The 25,853-nt window shown below is 50.8% G+C and overlaps 1 protein-coding gene across 2 annotated transcripts; it reads left to right on the top strand.

Moving 5' to 3' along the window:
* The first annotated feature begins 8,232 nt into the window (after window positions 1-8,232).
* TBC1D13 (TBC1 domain family member 13) lies at window positions 8,233-25,760 on the top strand. 2 transcript variants are annotated; one of them, XM_058693877.1, is made up of 12 exons: window positions 8,233-8,392; window positions 9,357-9,430; window positions 10,962-11,002; window positions 11,582-11,643; window positions 11,795-11,894; window positions 12,662-12,744; window positions 15,250-15,409; window positions 18,272-18,482; window positions 19,053-19,216; window positions 21,578-21,738; window positions 22,162-22,219; window positions 23,083-25,760. In XM_058693877.1, the coding sequence occupies exons 1-12, from the start codon at window positions 8,370-8,372 to the stop codon at window positions 23,146-23,148; spliced, it is 1,203 nt and encodes a 400-aa protein (XP_058549860.1). In that variant the 5' UTR covers window positions 8,233-8,369; the 3' UTR covers window positions 23,149-25,760. The 2 variants fall into 2 exon arrangements, with proteins under 2 accessions (XP_058549860.1, XP_058549861.1); XM_058693878.1 differs by lacking the exons at window positions 8,233-8,392; window positions 10,962-11,002.
* The last annotated feature ends 93 nt before the right edge of the window (window positions 25,761-25,853 follow it).

Below are 25,853 nucleotides of genomic sequence, written 5' to 3'. Positions count from 1 at the left end.
AAAGTATAGTGGTTCCTCAAAAAATTAAAAACAAAATGGGGGCACATGGCTGGTTCAGTCCAAAGAGCGTGTGACTCTTTATATCTGAGTTGTGAGTTCAAACCCCAAGTTGGGTGTAGAGATTACTTAAAAAAACAAAATCTTTAAAAATAATAAAGAAAAATAGAATGGTAATTCTACATATGGCCCAGGAACTCAACTTCTAGGTATCTGCCCCCAAAGCATTGAAAACAGAGTCTTGAAGAGGTATTTGTACACCCACATTCATGGTAGCATTATTTAGAATAGCCAAAAAGTGGAAGCAACCCATGTTGTGACAGATGGACGGATAAACAAAATGTGGCACATACATGCAATGGAATAGTATTCAGCCTTAGAAAGGAAGGACAGTCTACCTCATGCAGCAATGTGGATGAACATCAAAGACAGCACGCTAAGTGAAATAAAGCAGTCACAAAAAGATAAATACTATATGATTCCACTTACATGAGGTGTCTAGAGTGGTCAAATTCATAAGACAGAGAGTAGAATGGGGGTTACCAGGGGCAGGGGGGAGGGGAGGAAGGAGAGAGTGAGTTGTTTAGTGAGTATACAGTTTCAGTTTTGCAAGATGAAAAGAGTTCCTGAAAATATTCTCAAAACTCAATTTCAGTGAGAAAGCAGGCGATTCAATAAAAAATGGGCAATAGATTTGAACGGGTAACTTTTCCAAAGAACGTATATGAATGGCAAACACATGAGAAGATACTCAACATCATTAGTCTTCAAGGAAAGGCACAGTGAAACTACAATAAGATAATGGGGTGCCTGGGTGGCTCAGCCAGTTAAGTGTCCAACTTTGGCTCAGGTCATGATCTCACAGTTCGTGGGTTCAAGCCCTGCACTGGGCTCTGTGCTGACAGCTCAGAGCCTGGAGCCTGCTTCAGATTCTCTGTTTCTCTCTCTGTCTGAACCTCCCCCATTCACTCTCTGTCAAAAAAAATTTTTTAAATTACAATAAGATACCACTACCCACCTACTAGAATGTCAAAATTAAAAAGACTGACCATACTAAGTGTTGGTGAGCATGTGGTGCAACAGGGACCCTCATACACTGCTGGTGTGGGTATAAAACGACACAACCATGTTGGAAAATGGTTTGGCAATTTCTTAAAAATTCATCTAGCCATTCCATTCCAAGAAAAAAGAAAGCATATGTCCTATTTTTTTTTTTAAGTTTATTAAGTTAGCTAACATACAGTATAGGCTTGGCTTCAGGAGTAGATTCCCATGATTCATCACTTACAACACCCTGTGCTATTCCCAACAAGTTCCCTCCTCAAGGTCCATCACCTACCTCTCCCACCCCCATCAACCCTCAGTTTGTTCTCTGTAGTTAAGAGTCTCTTGGGGGCGCCTGGGTGGCTCAGTCGGTTGGGCTTCCGACTTCGGCCCAGGTCATGATCTCGTGGTCCGTGAGTTCGAGCCCCGCGTCAGGCTATGTGCCGGCAGCTCAGAGCCTGCTTTGGATTCTGTGTCTCCCTCTCTCTCTGCCCCTCCCCTGTTCATGCTCTGTCTCTCTCTCTCTGTCTCAAAAATAAATAAAAATACTAAAAGAAAATAAAAACGCAAACCAGGATGAACACCAACCTGTTAAGTTAACAATAAAATTTATTTTTTTTTTATTTTTTTTTTTATTTTTTTTAAATTTTTTTTTTTCAACGTTTTTTATTTATTTTGGGGACAGAGAGAGACAGAGCATGAACGGGGGAGGGGCAGAGAGAGAGGGAGACACAGAATCGGAAACAGGCTCCAGGCTCCGAGCCGTCAGCCCGGAGCCTGACGCGGGGCTCGAACTCACGGACCGCGAGATCGTGACCTGGCTGAAGTCGGACGCTTAACCGACTGCGCCACCCAGGCGCCCCAACAATAAAATTTAAAAAAAAAAAAAAAAAGAGTCTCTTGGGGCACCTGGGTGGCTCAGTTGGTTAAGTGTCTGACTTCGGCTCAGGTCATGATCCTATGGTTTGTAGGTCTGAGCCCTGCATGAGGCTCTGTGCTGATAGAGCCTGGAGTCTGCTGCAGATTCTGTGTGTGTCTCTCTCTGCCCCTCTCCCACTTGTGTTCTGTCTCTCTCAAAAATAAATATTAAAAAAAGTTAATATGTATTTATTTTTGAGAGAGACACTGTGCAAGCAGGAGAGGGGCAGAGAGAGGGAAACACTTAATATTTATTTATTTTTGAGAGAGAGAGACAGATAAAGTGTAAGCAGGGGAGGGGCAGACAGAGAGGGAGACACAGAATCCAAAGCAGTCTCCAGGCTCTGAGCTGTCAGCACAGAGCCCAAAACGGGGCTCGAACCCATGGATTGCGAGATCATGACCTGAGCCAAAGTCAAATGCTTAACCAAATGGGCCACCCAGGCGCCCCTAAAAAAATGTTTTTTTAAGTCTCTTGTGGTTTGCCTCCCTCTCTGTAACTTATTATTCCTTCCCTTCCTCTATGGTCTTCTGTTAAGTTTCTCAAATTTCACGTATGAGTGAAATGATATGATTTTTGTCTTTCTCTGACTGACTTATTTCACTTAGTACAATACCCTCCAGTTCCATCCATGTTGTAGCAAATGGCAAGATTTCATTCTTTTTCTTGGCCGAGTAGTATTCCATTGTATATATAAACCACATCTTCTTTATTCGTTCATTAGTTGATGGACATTTGGGCTCTTTCCATAATTTGACTATTGTTGATAGAACTGCTATACATATTGGGGGTACATGTGTCCCTATGAATCAGCACTCCTGTACGCTTTGGATAAATTCCCAGTAGTGCTATTGCTGAGTTGTAGGGTAGTTCTATTTTTAAGTTTTTGAGGAACCTCCACACTGTTTTCCAGAGCGGCTGCACCAGTTTGCATTCCCACCAACAGTGCAAGAGGGTTCCCGTTTCTCCCCATCCTCGCCAACATCTATTGTTTCCTGAGTTTTTAATTTTAGCCATTCTGACTGGTGTGAGGTGGTATCTCAATGTGGTTTTCATTTGCATTCCCCTGATGATGAGCGATGTTGAGCATCTTTTCATGTATCTGTTTACCATCTGGGTGTCTTCTTTGGAAAAGCGTCTATTCATGTCTTCTGCCCATTTCTCCACTGGATTATTTGTTTTTTGGGTGTTGAGTTTGGTAAATTCCTTATAGATTTTTGAAACTAACTCCTTATCTGATATGTCATTTGCAAATATCTTCTCCCTTTCTGTCTGTTGCCTCTTAGTTATGTTGTTTCCTCTGCTGTGCAGAAGCTTTTTATCTTGATGAGGTCCCAGCAGTTCATTTTGAAAGCATATATCCTTATAAAGACTTGTACATGAGGGTTCATAGTAGCTTTAGTTGTAATGGCAAAAAATCGAGACAACCCAAATGCTCATCGACAGAAAATGAGTAAACTATAGTGTATTCACAGGGCGCCTGGGTGGCTCAGTTGGTTGAGCGTTTGACTTTGGCTCAGGTCACGATCTCGTGGTTTGTGAGTTCAAGCCCCACATTAGGCTCACTGCTGCCAGCGTAGAGCCCGCTTTGGATCTTTTGTTCCCTTCTCTCTCTGCACCCCGCTTCTCTGTGCCCCTCCCCCTCTCATGCTCTCTCTTTCTCCCTTTCTCAAAAATAAATAAAACATTAAAAAAAACTATGATGTAGTCATATAGTGGAATCTACAAAGCAATAAAAAGGAATCAAGTGATAGGGTGCCTGGGTGGCTCAGTTGGTAAGTGTCTGACTCTTTTTTTTTTATTTTTTATTTTTTATTTTTTTTAAATTTTTTTTAATGTTTTTTATTTATTTTTGGGACAGAGAGAGACAGAGCATGAACGGGCGGGAGAGGGGCAGAGAGAGAGGGAGACACAGAATCGGAAACAGGCTCCAGGCTCCGAGCCATCAGCCCAGAGCCTGACGCGGGGCTCGAACTCACGGACCGCGAGATCGTGACCTGGCTGAAGTCGGACGCTTAACCGACTGCGCCACCCAGGTGCCCCGGTAAGTGTCTGACTCTTGATTTAGGCTTAGGTCATGATCTGATGGTTCGTGACTTCAAGGCCCTCATCTGGCTCTATGCTGACAGCGTGGAACCTGCTTGGGATTCTCTCTCTCCCTCTCTGCCCCTCCCCTGCTCACTCACTCTCTCTCTCTCTCTGTGTCTCAAAATAAATATATAAAATTTTAAAAAACATTTAAAAATTAATGAATAAACTTAAAAAAAAGCAACTGAGTGCTGATACAGGCTACAATAGGCACGAATCTCAAAATAATTATGCTGAGTGACAGGAGTCAGATAAAAATGAGTACACAGTATATGCTTCCTTTTATATACAATTCTAGAAAGTGCAAACTAATTTATAGTGACAGAAAGCAGATCGGTGGTTGCCTGGGTTGGGGGTGGGGGGAGGGTAGAGTGTACCAAAAGAGGAAGAAGGGAGAAGATACAGAAGGGCAGGAAGAATCTTTTGAGGGCAAAGGATATGCTTATTATTTTAATTGTGATAGTTTCACAATTATTTATATGTATGTGTGTGTGTGTGTATGTATATATACACACACACACACATACATATGTCTAAACTTACATAAGGGAGCACTTGAAATTTTTTTTTAATGTTTATTTATTTATTTTTAATTTTTTTTTTAACGTTTATTTATTTTTGAGACAGGGAGAGACAGAGCATGAACGGGGGAGGGGCAGAGAGAAGGAGACAGAATCGGAAGCAGGCTCCAGGCTCTGAGCCATCAGCCCAGAGCCCGACACGGGGCTCGAACTCACGGACCGTGAGATCATGACCTGAGCCGAAGTCGGATGCTCAACCGACTGAGCCACCCAGGCGCCCCAATGTTTGTTTATTTTTGAGAGAGAAAGAGAGAGAGAGAGAGAGAGAGAGAGAGAGAGAGAGGCGGGAAGGGAGGGGCAGAGAGAGAGAGGGAGACACAGAATCTGAAGCAGGCTCCAGGCTCCGAGCTGTCAACACAGAGCCCGACACGGGACTTGAACTCACAAACCGTGAGGTCACGACCTGAGCCAAAGACGGATGCTTAACTGAGCCACCACGCAGGCGCCCCAAAGGGAGCACTTGAAATATGGGCAGCTTATGGAACATCAAATATGTCTCAAAGCTGGTAAAACTGTATAAAAATGAAACCCGTGGGGAAACTGGGTGAGGAATACAAAGGATCTCTCTGTACTATCTCTGTAGCTTCCTGCGAACCTATAGTATTTCAGTATAAAAAGTTTAAAAAAGTACAAATTAAGACCAATTGCATTAGTACTTGTCAAAGTGCTCTGGGAAAGAGCTGTACCAGTTTAACTCACTTTAAAGCTGTTTGAGAGAGGGCCTGTTTTTCCACATCCTAGTGAGGGCGGGCACAATAAATGCCGATTACTTTTACCCACCCAAGAGGCAATATGGTTGTTCAAAATCATACTCATCTGAGCATAAGCCCAATTTAATGGCATTTCAGGCTTTGGTGAAACATTGTTATTTCTTCTTTGAAGTGCCTGGTTATGAGCTTTACTGTCTTACCTCCTTCAGATGTTAGTTTATTTGTATTTATTTGTATTTTTTTAATGTTTATTTACTTTGGGGGGGGGAGGGAGGGGCAGAGAGAGAAAGAGATAAAGCAGGCTCCAGGCTCTGAGCTGTCGGCATAGAGCCTGACACGGGGCTAGAACTCATGGACCGAGAGATCATGACCTGAGGCGAAGTTTGATACTTAACAGACGAGCCCCCCAGGCGCCCCACATATATATTTTTTAGATGTTACCTAAGAGCAGCTTTCCAGACTCCACTATTTAAAATTGCAACACCCCTCCACTACCCATCTCTGCTTTATTTTTCTTTTCAGGGACTGTTCACCATCTGACTTATTTGTCTTATTTATTTACTTATTTAAGTGTCTGTCTCACTAAAATGTCAATGCTTCAAGGGCAGAGAGTTTTTAAGTTTATTTATTTTAAGAGAGAGAGAGGGAGAGAGAGAGAGAGAGAGAGAGAGAGAGAGAGAGAGAGAGAGAGAGAATCCCCAAAGTAGGCTCTGAGTTGTCAGTGCAGAGCCTGACTCCGGGCTCAAACTCACGAATTGTGAGATGGTGACCTGAGCTGAGATCAAGAGTCAGATGCTTAACTGACTGAGCCACCCAGGCACCCTAAGGAGAGGGATTTTTTTTTTTTTGTCTGTTTTGTCCATGTCTAAATTCCGAATACTAGAAAATACTGGCACATTGTAGGCACTCAACAAATTTCTCAAATGAATGAATGCCTACTTCCTTTCCAAGGGGGGTGTTTTTTCTTGTTGGTTTAAGAACTCTGCATATGTTAGAAATATTAGCCTTTTATCACAGAGAGTATATGTTTTCCCCTATTGATGCTTGCCTTTTACTTTGCCATATATTTTAAAATTTAAGTAATTATGTATCTGTCTTATCTTTCATGGCTTCTGGGCCTTGTATTTTCCTTCTCCAAGATTATAAAAATATTTATTTTTACTTTTTTATTAAAAATTTTTTAAAATGTTTATTTATTTTTAAAGAGAATGAGAGACAGAGTGTGAACAGGGGAGGGGCAGAGAGAGAGGGAGACACAGAGTCAGAAACAGTCTTCAGGTTCCAAGCTGTCAGCACAAAGCCTGACACGGGGCTCGAACTCAGGAACCGTGAGATCATGACCTGGACTGAAGTTGGATGCCCAACCGACTGAGCCATCCAGGTGCCCCTAAAGATTTTTAAATATATTTCTTCTAGTCCCATAGATTTTCCTATTGCAGAGCTTTAATTAATCTACAATTTATTTTTCTGTCAGATGTGAGATAGAAATAGAACTTTACGGGTGTCTGGGTGACTTAGTTGGTTAAGCGTCTGACTTTAGCTCAGGTCATGATTTCACAGTTAGTGGGTTCGAGCCCGGTGTCGGGCTCTGGCTCTGTGCTAACAGAGCCTGCTTCTGATTCTCTCTCTACCCCTCCTTGACTCGCGCTCTCTCTGTCTCACAAAGGTGAAGAGATGTTTAAAAAAAAAGAATAGAACTTTTTTTTTTTCAAATGATAGTCAAATGTGTTTTTCCTAACATATATTTGCATTTTTCTCTGTCTCCTAACCAACATTTTAAAGGGCTGACTGATATTCTTTTTATCTGGAAAAATATTCCTTTCCTATTGTGCCATTAAGAGAGCATTTATTGGGGCACCTGGGTGGCTCAGGTCATGATCTCGCGGTCCGTGAGTTCGAGCCCCGCGTCGGGCTCTGTGCTGACAGCTCAGAGCCTGGAGCCTGTTTCAGATTCTGTGTCTCCCTCTCTCTGACCCTCCCCTGTTCATGCTCTGTCTCTCTCTGTCTCAAAAATAAATAAAACGTTAAAAAAATATTAAAAAAAATTAAAAAAAGAGAGCATTTATTTATTTCTTGTATTTCATACAAGAATGTAACCTTGGTATTCTACAAAAACAGCTCAGTACCTAACACGCAGTGGGAGCAGAAATCATGGGATTAGGGAATACAGGAACAGATAACCTGTGTCCCTACTTCATGGAACAGACAAGTCTTGAGGGCGGAAGAGGAGATTTTGAGGCTTTCCAGTCCAATGACAAAGTTTTCACCCATCAGTGGATAAATTAAAAGATAAGGACAATTATGCACTTGTGCACACAAGTATGTAGAAAAAAATCATTGTAAGGCTGCCAACCATCTCTTAAGAAGGACCCTGAAACCTTGGCTTTCTTTTTCTATTGTTCTCATAAAGTAAATTTCATGTTTGTCAACTCCAAAAGCCAAGGAAACACTGAACTGTAGTCCGGCTCTTCCATCTGATAGTTACTGAACCGTAGTCACTGAGCCATCTGTTTGGTGCGGGCGCTGCTGTCATAGGCGTCGAGGATTTGGTAATGAAAAGACCCGCCGGGAGGCCTGTATAGTTGAGCTGGGAAGGTCCACATGCTTGAAACAATGACGTAACAGTTTATTGCCGTCGAGGAACGGGTAAGGAAGAGGTCAAGGTGACAGGTAAACTGCATAGATATAAACTGAAGCCAAGGGAAGTGCAAAGAGTAGACACAGGGAACGGTGTACCTGGGCAGAGGCTCTTCCTCACTCTCGTGCGCGCGTGGGCCGGGTGGAGACGGGGGCGGGGCCGCGCTCCCGGCGTCCCCGTGGTCCCGCCTCGGCAGTGGCGAGGAGGGGCGGCACGTGAGTGGGGCGGAGCCGGGCCGAGCGGGTGGGGCGGGGCGAAACGGAACGCGCGCATTCGCGGCTTCGTTTCCGGACGGAGGCCTTTGCAGAGAGCCCCGCGTCCCTAGGGGGCGGTGGCGGCGGTGGCGGCGGCGGCGGCGGCGAGGGCAAAGGGGGGATCCGGAAGTCAACACCATGTCGAGTCTGCACAAGAGCAGGTAAGGGCCACCGGGGCCGACCCAGGCGGACCACTCCTGGCCAGGCCGCCCCCTCTGCCTTGCAGGGCGGGACGCAGGTGCGGCCAGGAAGCGGGAGCCCAGTGTAGCGGGTCTCGGGCGCCCACTTTCCAACCTCATTGCTTGTGGGCCTGAGGGTGCCCGGAGCGGAGGCACCTCTTCTGCTCCCCCGTGTCACCCCATGTCTCTCCCTCATCCTGGACCCCGGGTTTCCCCCTTCCCCTGGTGTCTTCCTCATCCAGGGCCTCGATGCCCCGTTCTCCAGCTCCCCATCCCCTCCCCACCGTTTTTGTCCCCCTTGTTAATCCTCTGCCCCAGTACCGTCCCCTCCAAATGCTCCCTGTTCCCCTTGCCTGGTTTTTACATGGAATGCTGGAGAACCTGGATTCTCCAGTCTTCCTTCCCTCAGGCTCAATCCCACAGCACTGGCCAAATTTTGTTAAGTCTTCAGTTTTTCTCCAGGACTCGCTTGTTCTTTAAACCTTTATGTCCTTGCCTACTGTCTAGCCCAGAAGTCTTCTAATGGTTGTATTTTTGAGCCTGGGGAGCTGCGTGCAGGTTACATAGGTCCGTTGTCTAGGGATCACATTACTCCTGGTTCCTAGTGGCACTATGGGCTGGGCCTGGCCAGCAGGAAGTGCCCAATAAATGCCAGCTCACTAAATGTTAGAAATGTGTCTAATTTCATGGTGTTTGCTTGAGAACCTCTAGAGGAATATCTCTATGTTCCTGGGTTTGGAGGAAGAGGTGATCTGTAATTCTGTAGTTCCCCTAAGGTGCCTTTGGCCAGGACCTAGGCTGAGCTTTGCTGTCTTTATGTCCTGAAGGGGTGGGAGGAACTGGTCGAAGACTGGTGATATGAGAGCTCTGGGCTTCAGAAGTGATCACTAAGTCTGTCACTCTGGGGTTTGGATGTGCTTCATTTGCCTTCCCGTCCGACTTCTAGGATTGCAGATTTCCAGGATGTCCTGAAGGAGCCCACGATCACTTTGGAAAAGCTTCGGGAACTCAGTTTTAGTGGTAAGCAGCAGCTCTCCACGTTCAGGGTTTCCTTAGAGCAGCGTTGTGGTTAGGATGGAGGGGAAGGTGCCCAGGGCCACACCTGGTCAGTTCTAGGGCGGCCAGCCTGCCTCGTGGGGCCTTCTGCTGATTCTGGGACTCTCAGCCACCCCTGACTGCCCTGACCGCCAAGAGCAAGCCTCGGCCTTAGGATGCTTCCTGGGGTGTAAGCGGTGCTTGCTGCTGGCTGAGGGTTACTCGAGAGGATCGAATGCAGGAGCCTGGAGCGGGGAAGAGACTCGAGCCGCTTCGGGGTCTGCCTCACTCCTCAGCAAACTTCCTGTGTTGTAGAATTTGGTTAGCTGCAGAGCAGTTCCTGATTCTCTCCCAGGCTTGGGGATTACAGCTGACTCAGGCAATGGTGAACTTTGGTTAACGGTAAAATTCTAGCCTTGAGACCCTGACTTTAAGGAGCTGAACCCCAGCAGTGTTTGACTTTGCCCTCCCTGGCATGGTTAACCTTCCAGCACAGAGATTTTTGCTTATCTTTTAAAATATCCTAAGGTGTTCTGTGTGGATTCTTGTTACTGCTCTGCCCTTGTGACTTGGTCAGCAAGGAGTTCTGGTAGTTGCTTTTCTTGTCCCCATGCAGATTCTGAGGGAGGTGGGCATCAGCTCCCACTCGCGGTATTAGGGGTACCGTAGCAGCAGCTGCTTTAGTGAGGCTCCTGACAATATCGCAGGAGACGTTTGTCTTTTGTTCAAGAGTGATATTTAAACCCTGAAGGTCTTGAGGGGTCATGGGGTGTGTACTGAGCTGAAGAATCTACCGGGCCTCGGGGAAGCCATTGTGCGTTGAGTTTGGGCTGTGGAGTTAAGACGGACAGACCTGTGTTGGAGTCCCCGATTGCTCTGTCATTACGGATAGGTTTCTTTATCTGGAAGGTGAGGATGACACCAGGGTTGTGATGAGGGTCAAGTGAAGTAATGTCCATAAGGCACAGAGTGCTTAGCATTTATAGCTTAGTTTATATTCCGCAAATATTTACAGTGTCCCTGCTGTGTGCTGTGCCCCACGCTAGGGGCTGGGAATATAAGGCAGATTTGGTTCTTCTCTTTCGGGGGCTCACCCAGCTGTCGGTGTTACAGAGGTTAAATAAATCCGCAAACCATGTTATACAGTCCCAACTGGGCTGGATGCTATGAAGGACAATTCATGGAGCCATTATCGTTTATAATGAGAGACCTGACTCCGATTGGGCAGAGATGGTGGTGGTGGGTAAGCGCTGCTCTGAGGAAGAAATACCAAGGATGAGAAGGCGTTATCCTCAAAAGAACATTCCCCACAGAGGGAGCTCTGGGGTGGGGGCAGGGGTCATGGAGAGAAATACACAGGATTAGCCTGTAGTCCAATGATTTTTCTGACAGGAGATGATTCTTGAGGAAGTACTTCTCGCGCACTCCATTCCTTGCCCACTGGCTCTGAGGTGGAGGGCTGGGGGGGTCTGGGGGCTCTGGCCTGGGGCGTGACTCTTGCCTGCTGTGTCCACAGGCATCCCCTGTGAGGGCGGACTTCGGTGCCTCTGCTGGAAGGTGGGTGTGCCTGGGGTGGGGTGCCTGCTCTGCCAAAAGTCCTTGGGTTCCTGCATGGCCTGCCCCCGCCCTGGCCCCTTCCCCTTCTTCTGCGCCTTTCCTTGCTGGTCCGAGGAGACTTTTCTGGGAAGTCCTGGGTTTCTTTTCCTCTTGGCATCCCCTCCAGGATTCCCTTGGGGCAGGAACACGTAGTAGTGGCAGTGAAGCTCTCTGCTTCCTGGTCCGCACGGGGCAGTAGAAGTGACGCTTAATGGGACAGAAAGAGGCCACGCTTTGCCCAAAGCTATTAGCCGAGGTGGGAGCAGAAACCCAATGTCTTGGTTTCCGGCCTCTTGAGCTCCAGGTTTCCTTATCCTTTGCGAGGGTCTCTTTGAGGACAAGCAGAGGAAAAGGTGGGTTTGGGATAAAGTGGAGAGGAAAGGGGAGGCTACCCCCAGCCCACACCTGCACGCGTGGGTTTCAGCCCATCTGGTCTTCTGGCCTTTATTAGACATTTTCCTTGAGGCCTGTCGGCCTCCACCTACTGTCTGGGGTTGGGCCCAGGAGTCGACAGAGCTTTGTTCCTCTCCCTCTGTGCAGATTCTCTTGAACTACCTCCCCTTGGAGAGAGCCTCATGGACCTCCATTCTGGCCAAGCAGAGGTGAGACCACGAGAAAGGGGGGTGACGGGAGGGCCTTCCTATCAGACAGCAGGTGGTGCTGGGCCTGCCTTGCCTCCTGTTGCTGCTTCTCTGGTCCAGGCTCCCTGGACAAGACCCTTGGGATCATCCTCTCTCCCCTTCTCTCCTGCAGGGAGCTGTATTCTCAGTTCCTGAGGGAAATGATTATCCAACCCGGCATTGCCAAGGCCAACATGGGTGTGTCCAGGGAGGATGTGACCTTTGAGGACCATGTGAGTAAGGGTCTCAGCAGGGGCCAAGGCTACAGAGTAGGGAGGGATGCAGGCTTTGGAGCCGGAAGTTCCGTCTACCCCAGAGGACAGATGTGGCCAGTCTGGGTCCCCTCTGGACCATCCAGTACCGCCTCTCTGCGTTGGGCCACTCGGCCCCTGGAGGCCGTCATCTCTCCCTTCTCCTTCCCAGGCGCTAGGCCCGGTCAGGAACGTAGGCCATGAATTGGGGTCTGAGTGTGTGTGTAGAACTGAGCCAAGTCCTCTGTGTGTGCTGTGTCTCCTTTCCTCCTCGCCTCTGTTCCCTGGGGACATTTCTGTGATTTTATAATTGAAGAGAGAGCAGGGCAGGAGTGAGAATAAATGGTCTTTCTGTGGCCTGGAGGGAGCCTCATGCTCTCCTCAGATACCGAGCCCCTCCCCTTGTGCAGAAAGTGGAGATGGATGGACCCAGGCCCGTCCTCCAACGTTTAGACTTGACGATTCCGAGCAAGGTGAATTAGATTCGAAGAGACCTGATAGTACAACATGCGTTCATTCAACAAGCGTTTAGTGAGCACCTGGTATATGCGGCATTTGAGACAGAAAGGGTGGTCCCTGCCCAGCAGGGGTGTCCTCAGAGCAGAACGTGATGTCGGAGGCTCCCCAAGTAGCTCACAGGCTGTCTCAGAGTCCCCGCTGGGCCTCTGCTCAGGCCCCCCCCAGACTGGAATCTGCCCCCTGGGGCCCTGGCTGGACCTGGGACAGAGCAGCTCATCCTCTCCCCTCAGCCGCTCAACCCCAACCCCGACAGCCGCTGGAACACATACTTCAAGGACAACGAGGTGCTGCTGCAAATCGACAAAGACGTCCGGTAAGCAGGGCACTGGGGGTCAGGAACTGGCCCGTGGGACTTCTGGGGGGTTTCCCAGTCCTGTCCTTTCCCTTTGCAGCCCACGCCCACAGGTGGGTGTTTGAGGAACGGCTGGAGGCTGGTCTGGTAGGTGGGTCCAAGCCCCAGTGATGTCGGCCTATGAACAGGGCCAGTGACCGAGTCGAGTGCCTGGCTCTCCTTTCTCCCTGCCTTAGTTTCTGTCGTGCCGCAGGTGTTTATGGGTTCCTCGGATCCTTCCCGCGACAGATACTGAGATCCTACTCTATGGCAAGCTCAGTGCCGAGCTCAGGGTTGAGCATGGAATTGACAGACGTGGCCCCCTTCTTAAGGAGCTTAGAACCCGGTGGGGAGGATGGTTAGATAGTCCTTCAGCAAGATGGGTCTTCCGTGTAATTAGCATTTGTGGTCAGTGCCCTGAGGGGAGAGTTCAGGGTGCTTTAAGGGTTGGGGGGAGGCCTCGGCTGAGAGGTCTCAGGAGTGAGAGGCCTTGGGGGAAGAGGGAGGGAAAGGCCGTGGTGGTGGGGAGCTGCCTGCGGGAAGGCCCCGAAAGCGCATGGAGGCACGTTCGAGGAGCAGTGGTGGAAGCCACACTGGAGGGAGGCGGGGGTTGGACCTTGGACTTGATCCCAAGGGCCTGGGGCAGTCATGCAGAGGTTTTGAGCATAGGAGTGACAGGATCAGATGAGTGTTTTTTGAAAACTTGTGAGCCTCAGTGTGTGCCTGGGCGTGCTTTTCCGCTTGGCAGAGAGACATGGAAACACGCTCCTGCTTCCTGTGGGGTTGGCGAGTCTGGCAGTGGGTGGGATCTCCCACAAGGCTGTGTGAGGAGCTGGAAGGGAGGCCTCCCTGCAGTGGGGCTGAGTGGTTGGAGCTGGAAATCTGCAGTGAGTTTGCCGGGTTTCAGTTCTGCTTCCACCGGGTGCCGGCCATGTTTCCGGGCCCTCGCGGCCCTGGGCGCTGCTCCTCTGTCCGTGCTCAGCTTGTCCGGCCCCATCTTCAGATGGCCCCAGGTGGACACCCAGCCCAGTGCGGCTCAGCCAGGATGCAAAAGAGGGTCTCGCCTCCTGCATTCTCAGGGCGGAGTTGGGGCGGCCTCTGTGCACGAGGCGTCTTGACAGTTTGCGTCAAGAACCATGTCTTGAACCCGGTTCTAGAGAAACAGGTTCTGTCTCACACTGGTAGCGATTGTAGCATGTCATTCAGTGTTTTTGGGGGGGCAAGTTTGCAACGTGCTAGGTGTAAGAAGTCTGGAAAGCGTGCCTGTGCTGCAGTAACGTGCACGAGAAAAACTTTACCTGTTGAAGTGACGCAGCGATGTGGGTCCATTATATCTCAGTAAAACTGGAAACGAAACGAAACCAAACCTATGTGATCGCATCGTAGAGACTGTCTCCCACCTTGAGTTTTCCTCTCCCTCTGTCCTGGACATCTTCCTGTGTCGGCTGTATACTATCTTGTTACACAACGTGCAGCATAACCATTTTATTTAAGTTAGTTTATCAACATAACCATTTTAAACCACACTGCACTGAGCACCCTATATGTATTAGCTATTTTTTATTTTTTAGATAAATACTTTTGACATGGAAAGATGGTTGTGGTTAAAGAGGAGAATTGGATTATAAGACCATAATGACACTTAAAAATTTTATATGTGTGTGTATCTATATGGAAATACAAATCAGAATGTGGGTATTTTAGGGACACGTGGATGGCTCAGTCAGTTAAACATCTGACTCTTGGTTTTGGGTCAGGTCGTGATCTCGTGGTTCGTGGGTTCGAGCCCCGCGTCGGGCTCTGTGCTGACGGCTCAGAGCCTGGAACCTGCTTCGGATTCTGTGTCTCCCTCTCTCTCTGTCCCTCCCCCGGCTGCACTCTGTTTCTCTCTGTCTCAAAAATGAATAAATGTTAAAAAAAAAAAAACAAAAAAACCCACTAAATTCTTAAAAGTAAAATGTTACAGGGGCGTGTGGGTGGCTCAGTCAGTTGTGTTCGATTCTTGATTTTGGCTCAGGTCATGATCTTGCAGTTCATGAGTTCAAGCTCTGCATTGGGCTCTGTGCTGATGGTGTGGAGCCTGCTTTAGATTCTCTGCCTCCCTCTCTCTCTCTCTACACCTCCCCTGCTTGCTTTCTATGTCTCCCCCTCCCCCAAAAATGTTACTAGTTTTTTTAAATTTATTTTTTTATTCTTAGAGAGAGAGGGCAGGGGAAGGGCAGAGAGAGAGGAAGACAAGAGAATCTAAAGACAGCAGAGAGCTCGATGCAGGGCTCGAACTCACCAATGGTGACATCATGACCTGAGCTGAGCCGAAGTCGGATGCTTAACCACCTGAGCCACCCGGGTGCCCCAAATGTTACTAATTTTTTAAAAAACACAAAAAATGCCTTTTGGAATAGTGGAGCACCTGGCAACAGGGTGCTGATGAAATGCTCCAAACTTTCATCCTGAGTAACAGTGCTCTCTCCTGTTCCCTCTTGACAGGAGGTTGTGCCCAGATATATCTTTCTTCCAGAGAGCCACCGAGTACCCCTGCCTCCTTATCCTGGACCCCCAGAATGAGTTTGAGACCCTTCGTAAACGGGTGGAACAGACGACGCTGAAATCACAGACAGTGGCCCGGAACCGGAGCGGAGTCACAAATGTGAGAGCCAGCCCGGGGGCCCCAGGGACGCCCCGTGACAACCTTTTCCTTCCTGCTTCCCTCGGAGCACTGGCCACCGGCCATCTGCCCTGACAGCTACCCAAAGCGACCTTGGTCCTGCCAGGTCCACCTCTGGGGCTCTTCTGCAAGTCAGCTATCAAAGTCTGGGGGTGTGGGGGGCCGAGGGAGGGTCCTCCCGTGTGCTGAAGGAGCAGCAGGGGAGATGCCTCTTGAAAAAGCGATTACACGCTGATGAGAACGTGTGGGGGCAGTGAGGAGCTCACCTGGCCTTGGTGTCCCGGAAGACTTCCCCGAGGAGGTGACATTTCAGCTAAGAGGCCAGGAATTAGCAGGAAAGTGCGTTCCAGGTGGGGAGGAGGGCATAGTGGAGGCCTCAGGCAGGAGTGAGTGTGGTGTGTTCAGGGAATAGCAGAGTCCGGCCAGGCAAGAGGGGGGCACCGCCAGAGGATGCTGGCAAGGTCAGCGGCTGTGAGGCCACCTAGGGGCTTCTGAGCATTCTAAGCAAAGCGGGGACGTGATTCCGGTCTGCTTCTGTGACGGATTGCCGTGGGCAGTTGCCGTGGGGGTGTTGGAAGGGTAGGAATGGAGGATGGGAGGCGGCTGCTCTGTCCAGGCACAGGCAGGTGGGGGCCGGGGTGAAACGTGGATAGACTTGAGAGATCAGGAGCTAGAATTGCTAGGGCTTGCGCTGGCCAAGTCGCACGGAGCGTTTGAACCCCAGTCTTCTAGCAGATTCCTGTACCTCCGAGAAGCAGCCTGTAGCCAAATGAAGCGTATTACCTTCTTCCTGAATTTACACCTATGTTTGAGTGCATGGAACTCCCGCTTTTTCCTCAAAACTTTTCATTGTCCTCCAACAGTAGAAAAATCCTTCTCTGTAACCTCCAACAGACTCGTGACATATAATACTGCAGAAGCTTTCTTCCCTCAGGTGGAATGACTGATCACATCTCTGTGTCTCTCGGATAGCAGCCATTTTCTGCTGCAGGGGTGACACGGGCAGTTAACAGCTGATCCCAGGGTCCCATGTGCCCGGGACAGAGTGACATGTGCCAGGGGGTGCAGAATGCTTGGCTGGCCACGTGGGCGACCCTACTCGCACTGATGTCCTGGCTACAGGGCAAGGTGCGGACCTGGCTTCACTCATTTCACTGCAGTAGTTGGGGTCTGAGAGCGGAGCTCTTCCACATTTTAGGTCTTGATCTGGTCCTGGTGGCAGAGAACCTGACCAGAAGCTGCATCCCTAGACCTCGGGACCTGCGGTTGGGCCATTTAGTTCAAGTTGAACATCTGTTTGACTTTGGGGGAAGTAACACCAGCCTCACCTTCCTGGGCCTCCACCTTCTCCCCTGTAAACTGGGCAGGATCATTTCCACCGTGCTGGCTTTTGAATCACCAGGAGGTTGAAATGAGGTCACGGCTCTGCAGATTTTGGGAAGGCTGCAAGGCATTTCTCCGAGGCCTGGGCTGCAGGCTGTGGAGTCAGCCAGTCTGGGCTCAAGTCCTACTGTCACCACGTAGTGCGAGACTTTGGCGAGTGACCTAACATTTCTGAGCCTCAGTTTCCTCGTCTTCAAAATGACGTTGAGCAGGTATTCTAGATTGTTCAGAGGACTTCATGGAGGAATGCTTGCAGAGCACGGTCTCGCCCACGGAAAGCTGTCAGTGAATGTTAGCGATGTGTGCGTGTGAGCACACATGTACACACGTGTATATGTTTGCACGTGCGTGTATGATGGGGGAGGGACTTTGTCTTCAGGATCCTGTGCTTCCCGGATGGCTTCATACGCTGGCCCTGCCTGCGTTTGCCTGCAGCTTTCTCACACACGGAACCCCCAGCACCTGGATCTTTGCGGTGCCCCGGGGGCTCCTGCCAGCACCGCTGTTGGAGACCTCTGCTCTGTCGCAGGAGGATCCCTCTTCAGCAGGGATCCCTCTTCTGTTTATCTCCCAACTTTTTCTTAATGAAAAAGGTGAAATGTTCGCAAAAGTTGAAAGAAGAGTACGATTCCCAGCTGTATACTTTCCACCTAGATTCAACAGTTGTGAATGTTCTGCCATATTTGTGGGTGTATTATATGTAGAGAGAGTAAGTTGCACACGCCCCGACCCTTCGCCCGCGAGTACTCTTGTGGGCGTCTCCTGGGAAGGAGAACATCCTCCTTTGTCACCGTCCTCACATACGAAGATTAACAGTAATTCCACAGTAACACCCAACTTCCAGCCCGTGATCGGATGTCCTCAGTTGTGCCAAGAATATTTTAGTTATTTGACTTTGCATCCGAGACCCATTAAGGTGTCTGTGTGGTATTGAGATGTTATATTTCATTAGTCTCTTGATCTCAGGAAGGCCTCCACTTCCGCCCCCCTCCCCCACAGCATTTGACTTTTTGAAGGATCTTGGCCAGTTGTCTGTTTTTGACATATTTACAGGTTTTTTTTTAAAAAGTAAAGAATAACTTCCATGTAGTAAAATGCACAGATCTCAAGTACGCAACTAGATGAGCTTTTAGTTACGTATACGCCCAGTCAAGACACTGAACGTTTCCATCATCCAGAAAGTTCCTTCACGCCCCTTCCCAGTCAGTACCCCTCACCTCAGAGGTAAGCGCTGTTCTGGTTTTTAGCACCATAAATTAGGCTTCGGCCCCGCTGCCTTGTGGAATACCCCACGTTCTGGGTTTGTCTGCCTGTTTCTCCCTGTGGCGTTGGATGCGTTCCGCTGTGCTGTGTATTCCCCATAAGCTGGAAGTCGAGTCTTGCCTGAACGGCAAACATTTCTGGCGGGAACGTGTTACCTCTGCTGTCGCCGCCTTACCGGCTCCTCCCCTCTTTCCCCAGATGTGCTCCCCACACAAGAACTCCACGCCCTCTTCCCTGAACGAGTATGAGGTGCTGCCCAACGGCTGCGAGGCCCACTGGGAGGTGGTGGAGCGCATCCTGTTCATCTACGCCAAGCTCAATCCTGGCATCGCTTACGTGCAGGGCATGAACGAGATCGTGGGGCCCCTCTACTATACCTTTGCCACCGACCCCAACAGCGAGTGGAAAGGTAAAAGGCCTCTTGGCTGCCCGCACCCCTCATGCGGCTCCCTAGAGAGAGGGGCCCAGGAAAGCCTGGCTGATGGGCCTTATCAGGCGCTGCGATTCGCGCCCCACCTCTGGGCCTCTTCTTCCCTCTGTCAGAGGTGAGAGGTTAGCCTGGATCATCTCTGAGGTCCTTTCCAGTTCAGGCCTTTTAGGATGTGGGAAGTGTGTTGAGCTCTCAGCGTGGGTAACGGAAGTTCTGATAAAAGGAGATGACCGGTACATTCCGGAAGCTGAATGACTGACAAGGCTTCAAGTAAATGGCTTGAAAAGTGTCCTCAGAAGAGCATGTAATCAGTTACTAAGTGAAATGCACAGTGTTGCCCGAAGGTGTGAGAAGAAAGACGTGGTGTCCTTAGTCTGGGGGCGGAGCGTGGTCAAGGATAGAGGAGGGCCCGGGCCGGACCAGGAGGGTGGGCGGCCCGGAGGAGCTCAGAGGCAAAGGGGGAGACGTCGTGCACGGGAGAGGTGGGGTGCGACGCAGGAGGGCATCAGTTCCCTTGCAGCTGCTCCCCCTCCCCCCACCCATCGCCAGAGCACGCCGAAGCGGACACCTTTTTCTGCTTCACCAACCTCATGGCTGAGATCCGGGACAACTTCATCAAGAGCCTGGACGACTCCCAATGTGGCATCACCTACAAGATGGAAAAGGTGTACTCCACCTTGAAGGATAAAGACATGGAACTCTACCTGAAACTGGTGAGGACCACGGGGCCAAGGCAGACGGACGGGAAGGGGCACAGATAGCAGGCCTCCTCAGCACCCCAGGCCGGGGGCAAGTTCTGGCTTGAGTCCAGGAATGGAGAGTGGCTGCTCCCGCTGGGGAGTGCTGGCCTGAAAGCTGGGGCCCGACCGGGAGACCGAGGCAGCAGTTGACGTGGGAGCCTAGCAGGCTGGGCACGAAGAGGAAGTTGATAGGGTGCCTGTCGTGGGCCAGGCATGATTCAGTGTGTTTACTGTAGACTGAATGACTTTAGCTTGGTAGCAGTCCTCTGAGAAACAAAGTGCAAGCTTCATTTTTATTTTTATTTATTTATTTTTAAGACGTTCATTTATTTTTGAGAGGGAAAACACAAGCGAAGGGGAGAGGGCAGAGAGAGAGAGGGAGACAGAGGATCCGAAGCAGGCTCTGTGCTGACAGCAGCGAGCCTGATGTGGGGCTCGAACCCACGGACTGCGAGATCATGACCTGAGCCAAAGTGGGACGCTCAACTGACTGAGCCACCCAGGTGCCTCTGAACTTCATTTAAAAAAAAAATTTTTTTTTTTTTTTGGTGGGGTGCCTGGGTGGCTCAGTCGGTTAAGCGTCCAGCTTCGGCTCAGGTCATGATCTCACGGTCCGTGAGTTTGAGCCCCGCGTCGGGCTCTGTGCTGACAGCTCAGAGCCTGGAGCCTGCTTCAGATTCTGTGTCTCCCTCTCTCTCTGACCCTCCCCCATTCATGCTCTGTCTCTCTCTGTCTCAAAAATAAATAAAACATTAAAAAAAATTTTTTTTTTTAATGTTTATTTTTGAGAGAGAGACAGAATGTGAGCAGGGGAGGGGAGAGAGAGAGGGAGATACAGAATCCGACGCAGGCTTCAGGCTCTAACCTGTCAGCACAGAGCTGTATGTGGGACGTGAGATCTCACGAACCGTGAGATCATGACCTGAGCCGAAGTGGGATGCTCAACGGACTGAACCACCCAGGCGCCCCTGAACTTCATTTTTAAAAATTAAAAATAATCTAAAAAGTTCTTGGAGTGTCATTCCCTATTTATTTCGGAAAACAGTTTTGTGAAAAGAAACTATATAAAAACAATTTTGTGAACAAGAAGATACATATAAACAGATCCCTTTAAACAGATTTGGAATTATGTTTTTGTTATTTTGTAACATGGTTTTTCAGTTAGTAATACTCACTGGCTGACCAGACGGCTCATCTCTATGGGGAGTAATTGTCTTACAAGGTGTTGTACGGAGAGTAAATAAATGAAATAATATACTTCACATGTGAAGCACAAGGCTGGGCTTATCGTAAGTGCCCCATAATAGTCTGTCCATAAATCAAGGGTTATAATCCATACTGCATTTAAAAAAAAATTTTTATTTATTTATTTATTTATTTATTTTATTTTTTTTTTTTTAATTTTTTTTTAACGTTTATTTATTTTTGAGACAGAGAGAGACACAGCATGAACGGGGGAGGGGCAGAGAGAGAGGGAGACACAGAATCGGAAGCAGGCTCCAGGCTCTGAGCCATCAGCCCAGAGCCCGACGCGGGGCTCGAACTCACGGACCGCGAGATCGTGACCCGAGCTGAAGTCGGACGCCCAACCGACTGAGCCACCCAGGCGCCCCTATTTATTTATTTATTTATTTATTTATTTTAATTTTTTTTTTTTTTAACGTTTATTTATTTTTGGGACAGAGAGAGACAGAGCATGAACGGGGGAGGGGCAGAGAGAGAGGGAGACACAGAATCGGAAGCAGGCTCCAGGCTCCGAGCCATCAGCCCAGAGCCCGACGCGGGGCTCGAACTCACGGACCACGAGATCGTGACCTGAGCTGAAGTCGGACGCTTAACCGACTGAGCCACCCAGGCGCCCCCCCAAATTTTTTTTTATTATTTATTTTTGAGAGAGATAGAGACAGAATCCAAGTGGGTTGGGGCAGAGAGAGAGGGAGACGCAGACTCCGGGCTCCGAGCTGTCAGCACAGAGCCTGGCGCGGAGCTTGAACTCACAAGCTGTGAGATCATGACCTGAGCTGAAGTCGGCCGCTTAACCGACTGAGCCACCCAGGCGCCCCCATACTGCATTTTAAAAGAATCCGAGCCATTTGTAAATCTAGGGAGCTTACATAAAAGCACGGATTTCTGGCTCCTCTTGAAAAATCGAAGATCTGACAGCACCGGCGGGCCACAACAGCAGCCGTCCCTCTGGTCGAGCGCGGCTCTCCGGGCGGCCCCAGTGCCGTCCCCCCCACCCACAGCATGCCCGGCGCAGACGCGCGGCCAGTCTGATAGGCCACATGACACTGCACGGCGGCTGACCGCCATGCCCGCGCCTTGTCTCCCCAGCAAGAGCAGAACATCAAGCCCCAGTTCTTTGCCTTCCGCTGGCTGACACTGCTGCTGTCCCAGGAGTTCTTGCTGCCTGACGTCATCCGTATCTGGGACTCCCTCTTCGCCGACGACAACCGCTTCGACTTCCTCCTCCTGGTGTGCTGTGCTATGCTCATGTGAGTAGACCGTGAGCAGAGGGCCGGGGCTGCTCGTGGGGAGTGAGCCTCTGGATTTCTCGGGCGGGCGTCACACTGCGGGTGGTAAGGCGGGAGCAGGAAGGGGCCTGCTGGGCCCGTGCTCGGTGGCCCAGGGCTCTAGCGCTTTGCTGCTGTGTTCTTTTTTTTTTTTTTTTTTTAAAGTTTATTTATTTCGAGAGTGAGAGCGAGCACATATGTGCATGAGCAGGTGAGGGGCAGAGAGAGGGAGAGAGAGACAGAGAGAGAGGGAGAGAGGGAGAATCCCAAGCAGGCTCTGTGCTGTGAGCGCAGAGCCTGACTCAGGGCCTGGTCTCACCAACGGTGAGATTACGACCTGAGCTGAAATCAAGAGTCGGTCGCTTAACTGAGCCGCCCAGGCGCCCCTCTGCTTGTTTTCCTTAGACTGATCCGGGAGCAGCTGCTGGAAGGGGACTTCACCATAAACATGCGGCTCCTGCAGGTAATGGGGTTCGGGGGGCCCAGCTCAGGCCCTGGTCGTGAGGCAGGTACTTACCAAGCACCCACCGCTGCCAGCCGCTGTTTCAGGCTGGGGTCAGGAACAGGGCAGAAGAGTCCAGACTCCTGAGGCAGATCTGGGTTAGGATCTGGGTTGAATTCTGGTCCTGCCACTTGAGTGGTGTCGCCTTGAGTGAATGACTTGGCGTCCCTGACCCAAATGTTCTACCTGAGTTCATCTTACCCGGGGCCCGGCGGTGCCCGGTACATTGTGGTGCTTGTTGGTGAAAGTGCTCAGACCTGGGGGAGGAGGTTGGGGCGCAGTGGTTCAGAACGTAGGCTCAAGAGTAAACAGCTCTGGGTTCACATCTTTGTACCGCTGTGGTAGTCATGTGACCCGAGCCAAGCGATCGCCTCTCCAGGCCTCAGTGTCTCCAGTGCCTGGCCTGGGGTTGGTTTTCAGTAATTTGACCAGGTCTGTAAAATGGACACAGTCACAGTAACTTTCTCACCAGACTGACGAGGTGACCCACTGAGCTAATGCATGAGCAGCATCTGGTCCACGACCAGGCTCGGGATGAACGGTGCTTGGGATTTGATGGCAGGAGGGAGGGGAGGGAGGGTGGCCCGAGTCCTAAGGAAGGGGCTGTGGCACTGGTCGGTGCTGATTGGGTCGGGTAAGCTAGTGCTGCAGCGGGTGTAGCGTTAGCAAAGGTTTGGGCGACATGCAGGTGTCTTTGGCCTGTGGCCCCTGTCCCTCCGGCCCGGGGCCCAGCATGGTGACAGGGCCCAGTGGGAAGGAAGGGCATGTAGTGGTGAAAGGTGAGCTGACTTAAGAGGCATGTTGTTGACCTTTCCCCTGCCCAGGATTACCCCATCACAGATGTCTGCCAGATCCTTCAGAAAGCCAAGGAACTCCAAGACTCCAAGTAGCCTCCTGGCAAGAGGCCCAGGTTTGGGAGAGGAGACACCGACCCCTGTGCCCTGGCTTCTGGGACACGCAGAAGCCTGTGGGATCCCAGCCAGCCTGAGGGGAAACTGCAGGATTGGCCCACTCCAGGCCTCCTCACCCGGCTCCCTCCCCCTCGGCCGCTCCCGCTGGGGGCACACTGTGCCATGTTCCTTCCTAACCATGCAGCCCTAGCTCTCTCCCTGCTCTTCATCCTGGGGACCTTTTGCCCAGGCTGCCGAGCAAGGCTGGAGCTCATGGGGTGGTTTTCCGGGGCTGGGGCACATTGGGGGCACTGGGGGCCGACAAGGGTCCTTCCCTGCCTCTGCTCGGCTGCTCCCTTCTTGTTCTTCTGCTCTGGTCTTCTGGGCTCTGGTCTCGGGAGGTGCTTGGCAAATGAGCCAGAAACCACTTCTTCTGGGGGTTGGTGCTTAGGCTTCTCCATGGGGAAGGTGACACTGTGAAGGAGCTAAGAAGCTGCCAGGCCCAGGTCAAACTCTCTGTCCCTCTCCCTGCGAGTGTGTGTTTCTGTCTGTAGTCCTGGGTGGACGTGTATGTATCTCTTCATCTCCCGGGTGTCTGCTGCTCCTGTGTGGTGTGTGTGTGTGTGTGTGTCCATGTGTATGTGAGGGGGGTGGGGTGTCTTTGGTCCCTCGAGGGCTCTTTCTCCTCCCCTTCTCCCTCTGCCTCTTTCACAGAGGGGGTGTGTGACTCACTCTCGCTCTGTCTGCCCCTCTGTCGTTCTTCCTCTGCCCTTCTCTCTTGGGGTGCCTTATCCCCAGCTCTTCCCCCTCCTCCCCTCCACGAACCCCAGAAACAGAATGAGGAGTCTGGCTCAGCAAAATCCCTGGGGGTCAACCTTGGCCTTTGCACCCTGTTCACATTCCCAGCCCTGGGCCCCCAGGTCGCACAGACGGGGAGGGAGTCCACAGTGCCTCAGCGCAGGGTCCTGAATTGACTCCCAACAGAAATCTTGGAAACCAAAAGCTGCTGAGAAATGATGGCCCGCAAGGCTTTGGGCCCCTTACCCTCCTTTCTGCCCAGGGGATGGAGGAAGGAGAAGAGGGAGAGCTGGGGCTTCCAGAGATTCCCCCAAAAGGCCCTTCTCTCCCAGAGGAAAAGGACCTGAAAGCGATAGTGTACCGGGGGTTGGGATCCAAGTGTTTCAGAAGAGTCGTCATTCTTGTGGCTTCCAGGTCCTAGCCCAGGGCAGTGAGTCCCATAAAGGGCAAGTGGGACCAATGGGAGTCTCCCTGGGCCAGGTGTAGCTGAGCTTAAAGGCCCTGGATCCTCTTGGTGCCAGGAGAGCCATATCTCACCCAGGCAGGCTGAAGGAGGTGCTGGCCCTTCCCTGGTCACCTGCTTGGGCTGTTCCCAGGATTTGGGGCAGGGACATTCGGAGCAGGAGCAGCTGGCTACTCTTGCCGCGGGGCTGTGGGAGGAGTGGGCACATTCTGACCAAGGCCCGCCCTCCTGTGAGGAGACGGGTGGTTTGGATCTGGAAGGCTGGGCGATACAGCAAGCAGCCTCCGCCTCAGACTGGCCAGCAGTGGCCCTTTTGTCCCCAAAGCCTTCCCGAGTCTGGCAGCCAGGACTTTGTGCTGCCTTCCCGGGCCCGGCTGTGGGGCCCAGGAAGAGCTGTCCCCAAGTGGCTCCTGTGCCAGGCCGTACCTTGGATGCTGCTGGGACTTTACGCACTTGCCTTTTTGCCGCCACCCCTCCCAACATACAGTACTTGGGAGATTTTTTTACTGTATTTATTCAGACTCCTAGTTATTTATTGCAGACTGGCAAGTGCTTGGTTTGGGGATGAAGGGTGGGGCTGGGAAAGTATACAAGCAGTTGGAGGTCTTCCTGACCTTCCAAGGTCAGAGTCAGCATCCTCTCCACCTGCCTGTGGGACTTTCCTGGTTTTCCAGCAGGTTCTGGCTGGGAGGGCTCTGAGCTCTGTACTGCAACTGAGTGTAAGGGATACAACAGGGTGGGTGTCGTCTCCAGACTGCAAGACCCCAGCATGGCACAGAGACCCTGCTTCCCACCAGCCCGGCTCAGCCTCTTCCCAGAACTGGTCAGCTGGTGGTTCAGTCCCAACTTGGAGCCCTTCACAGCCTGAGGCTTGGGCCACAGCCTGGGGCCCAGCAGCCTGCTCGGGACACCTGATGCATTCCCTCTTGCCTGTCCCCCGCCTACCCTCCTAGGGCCATACTACTTGAGTCACTGCGTCTGATTGGCCTCAGTGGCAGACTTAGGTCCAGTGCTCTTTCCTTGACCTTGGGATGAGGATCGGGAGCACAGGGACCATGTCCAGATTACACAGCGCTCCCCAGTGGGATACTGCCTGAGGAAGGGACAGGCCCTTGGTGATTTCCCCTCCCCAGACTCTCAAGGGAGGTGCCTTGAGAGCCAGCATGCCCAGGGCTTCCTGGTTGGGAGCTGCCCCCAGGACTTTGGACACTTAGAGATTGGGCTGTAAGAATTCTGCAGGTCTCACTCCAGGGTCAGAATGGAAGTCTGCTTTTGTTTTTTCATCCGTTTTATTCCTTGAATCAATGCTGTTGATGACAAGTTGTCTTTAATAAATCATGTGTTCTTTGCATTGGGCATTGGTGCTGTGATGAGCTGACACCTTTGAGACCTCAGGGGAAATCCGAGTGGGGCTGGAGCAAGAGGCTCTTGAAAGTGGGCAGAG

This window comes from Neofelis nebulosa, chromosome 12 (assembly GCF_028018385.1).
Source record: "Neofelis nebulosa isolate mNeoNeb1 chromosome 12, mNeoNeb1.pri, whole genome shotgun sequence".
Taxonomy (NCBI): Eukaryota; Metazoa; Chordata; class Mammalia; order Carnivora; family Felidae; genus Neofelis; species Neofelis nebulosa.
This window is presented reverse-complemented; position numbering and strand designations above follow the sequence as displayed.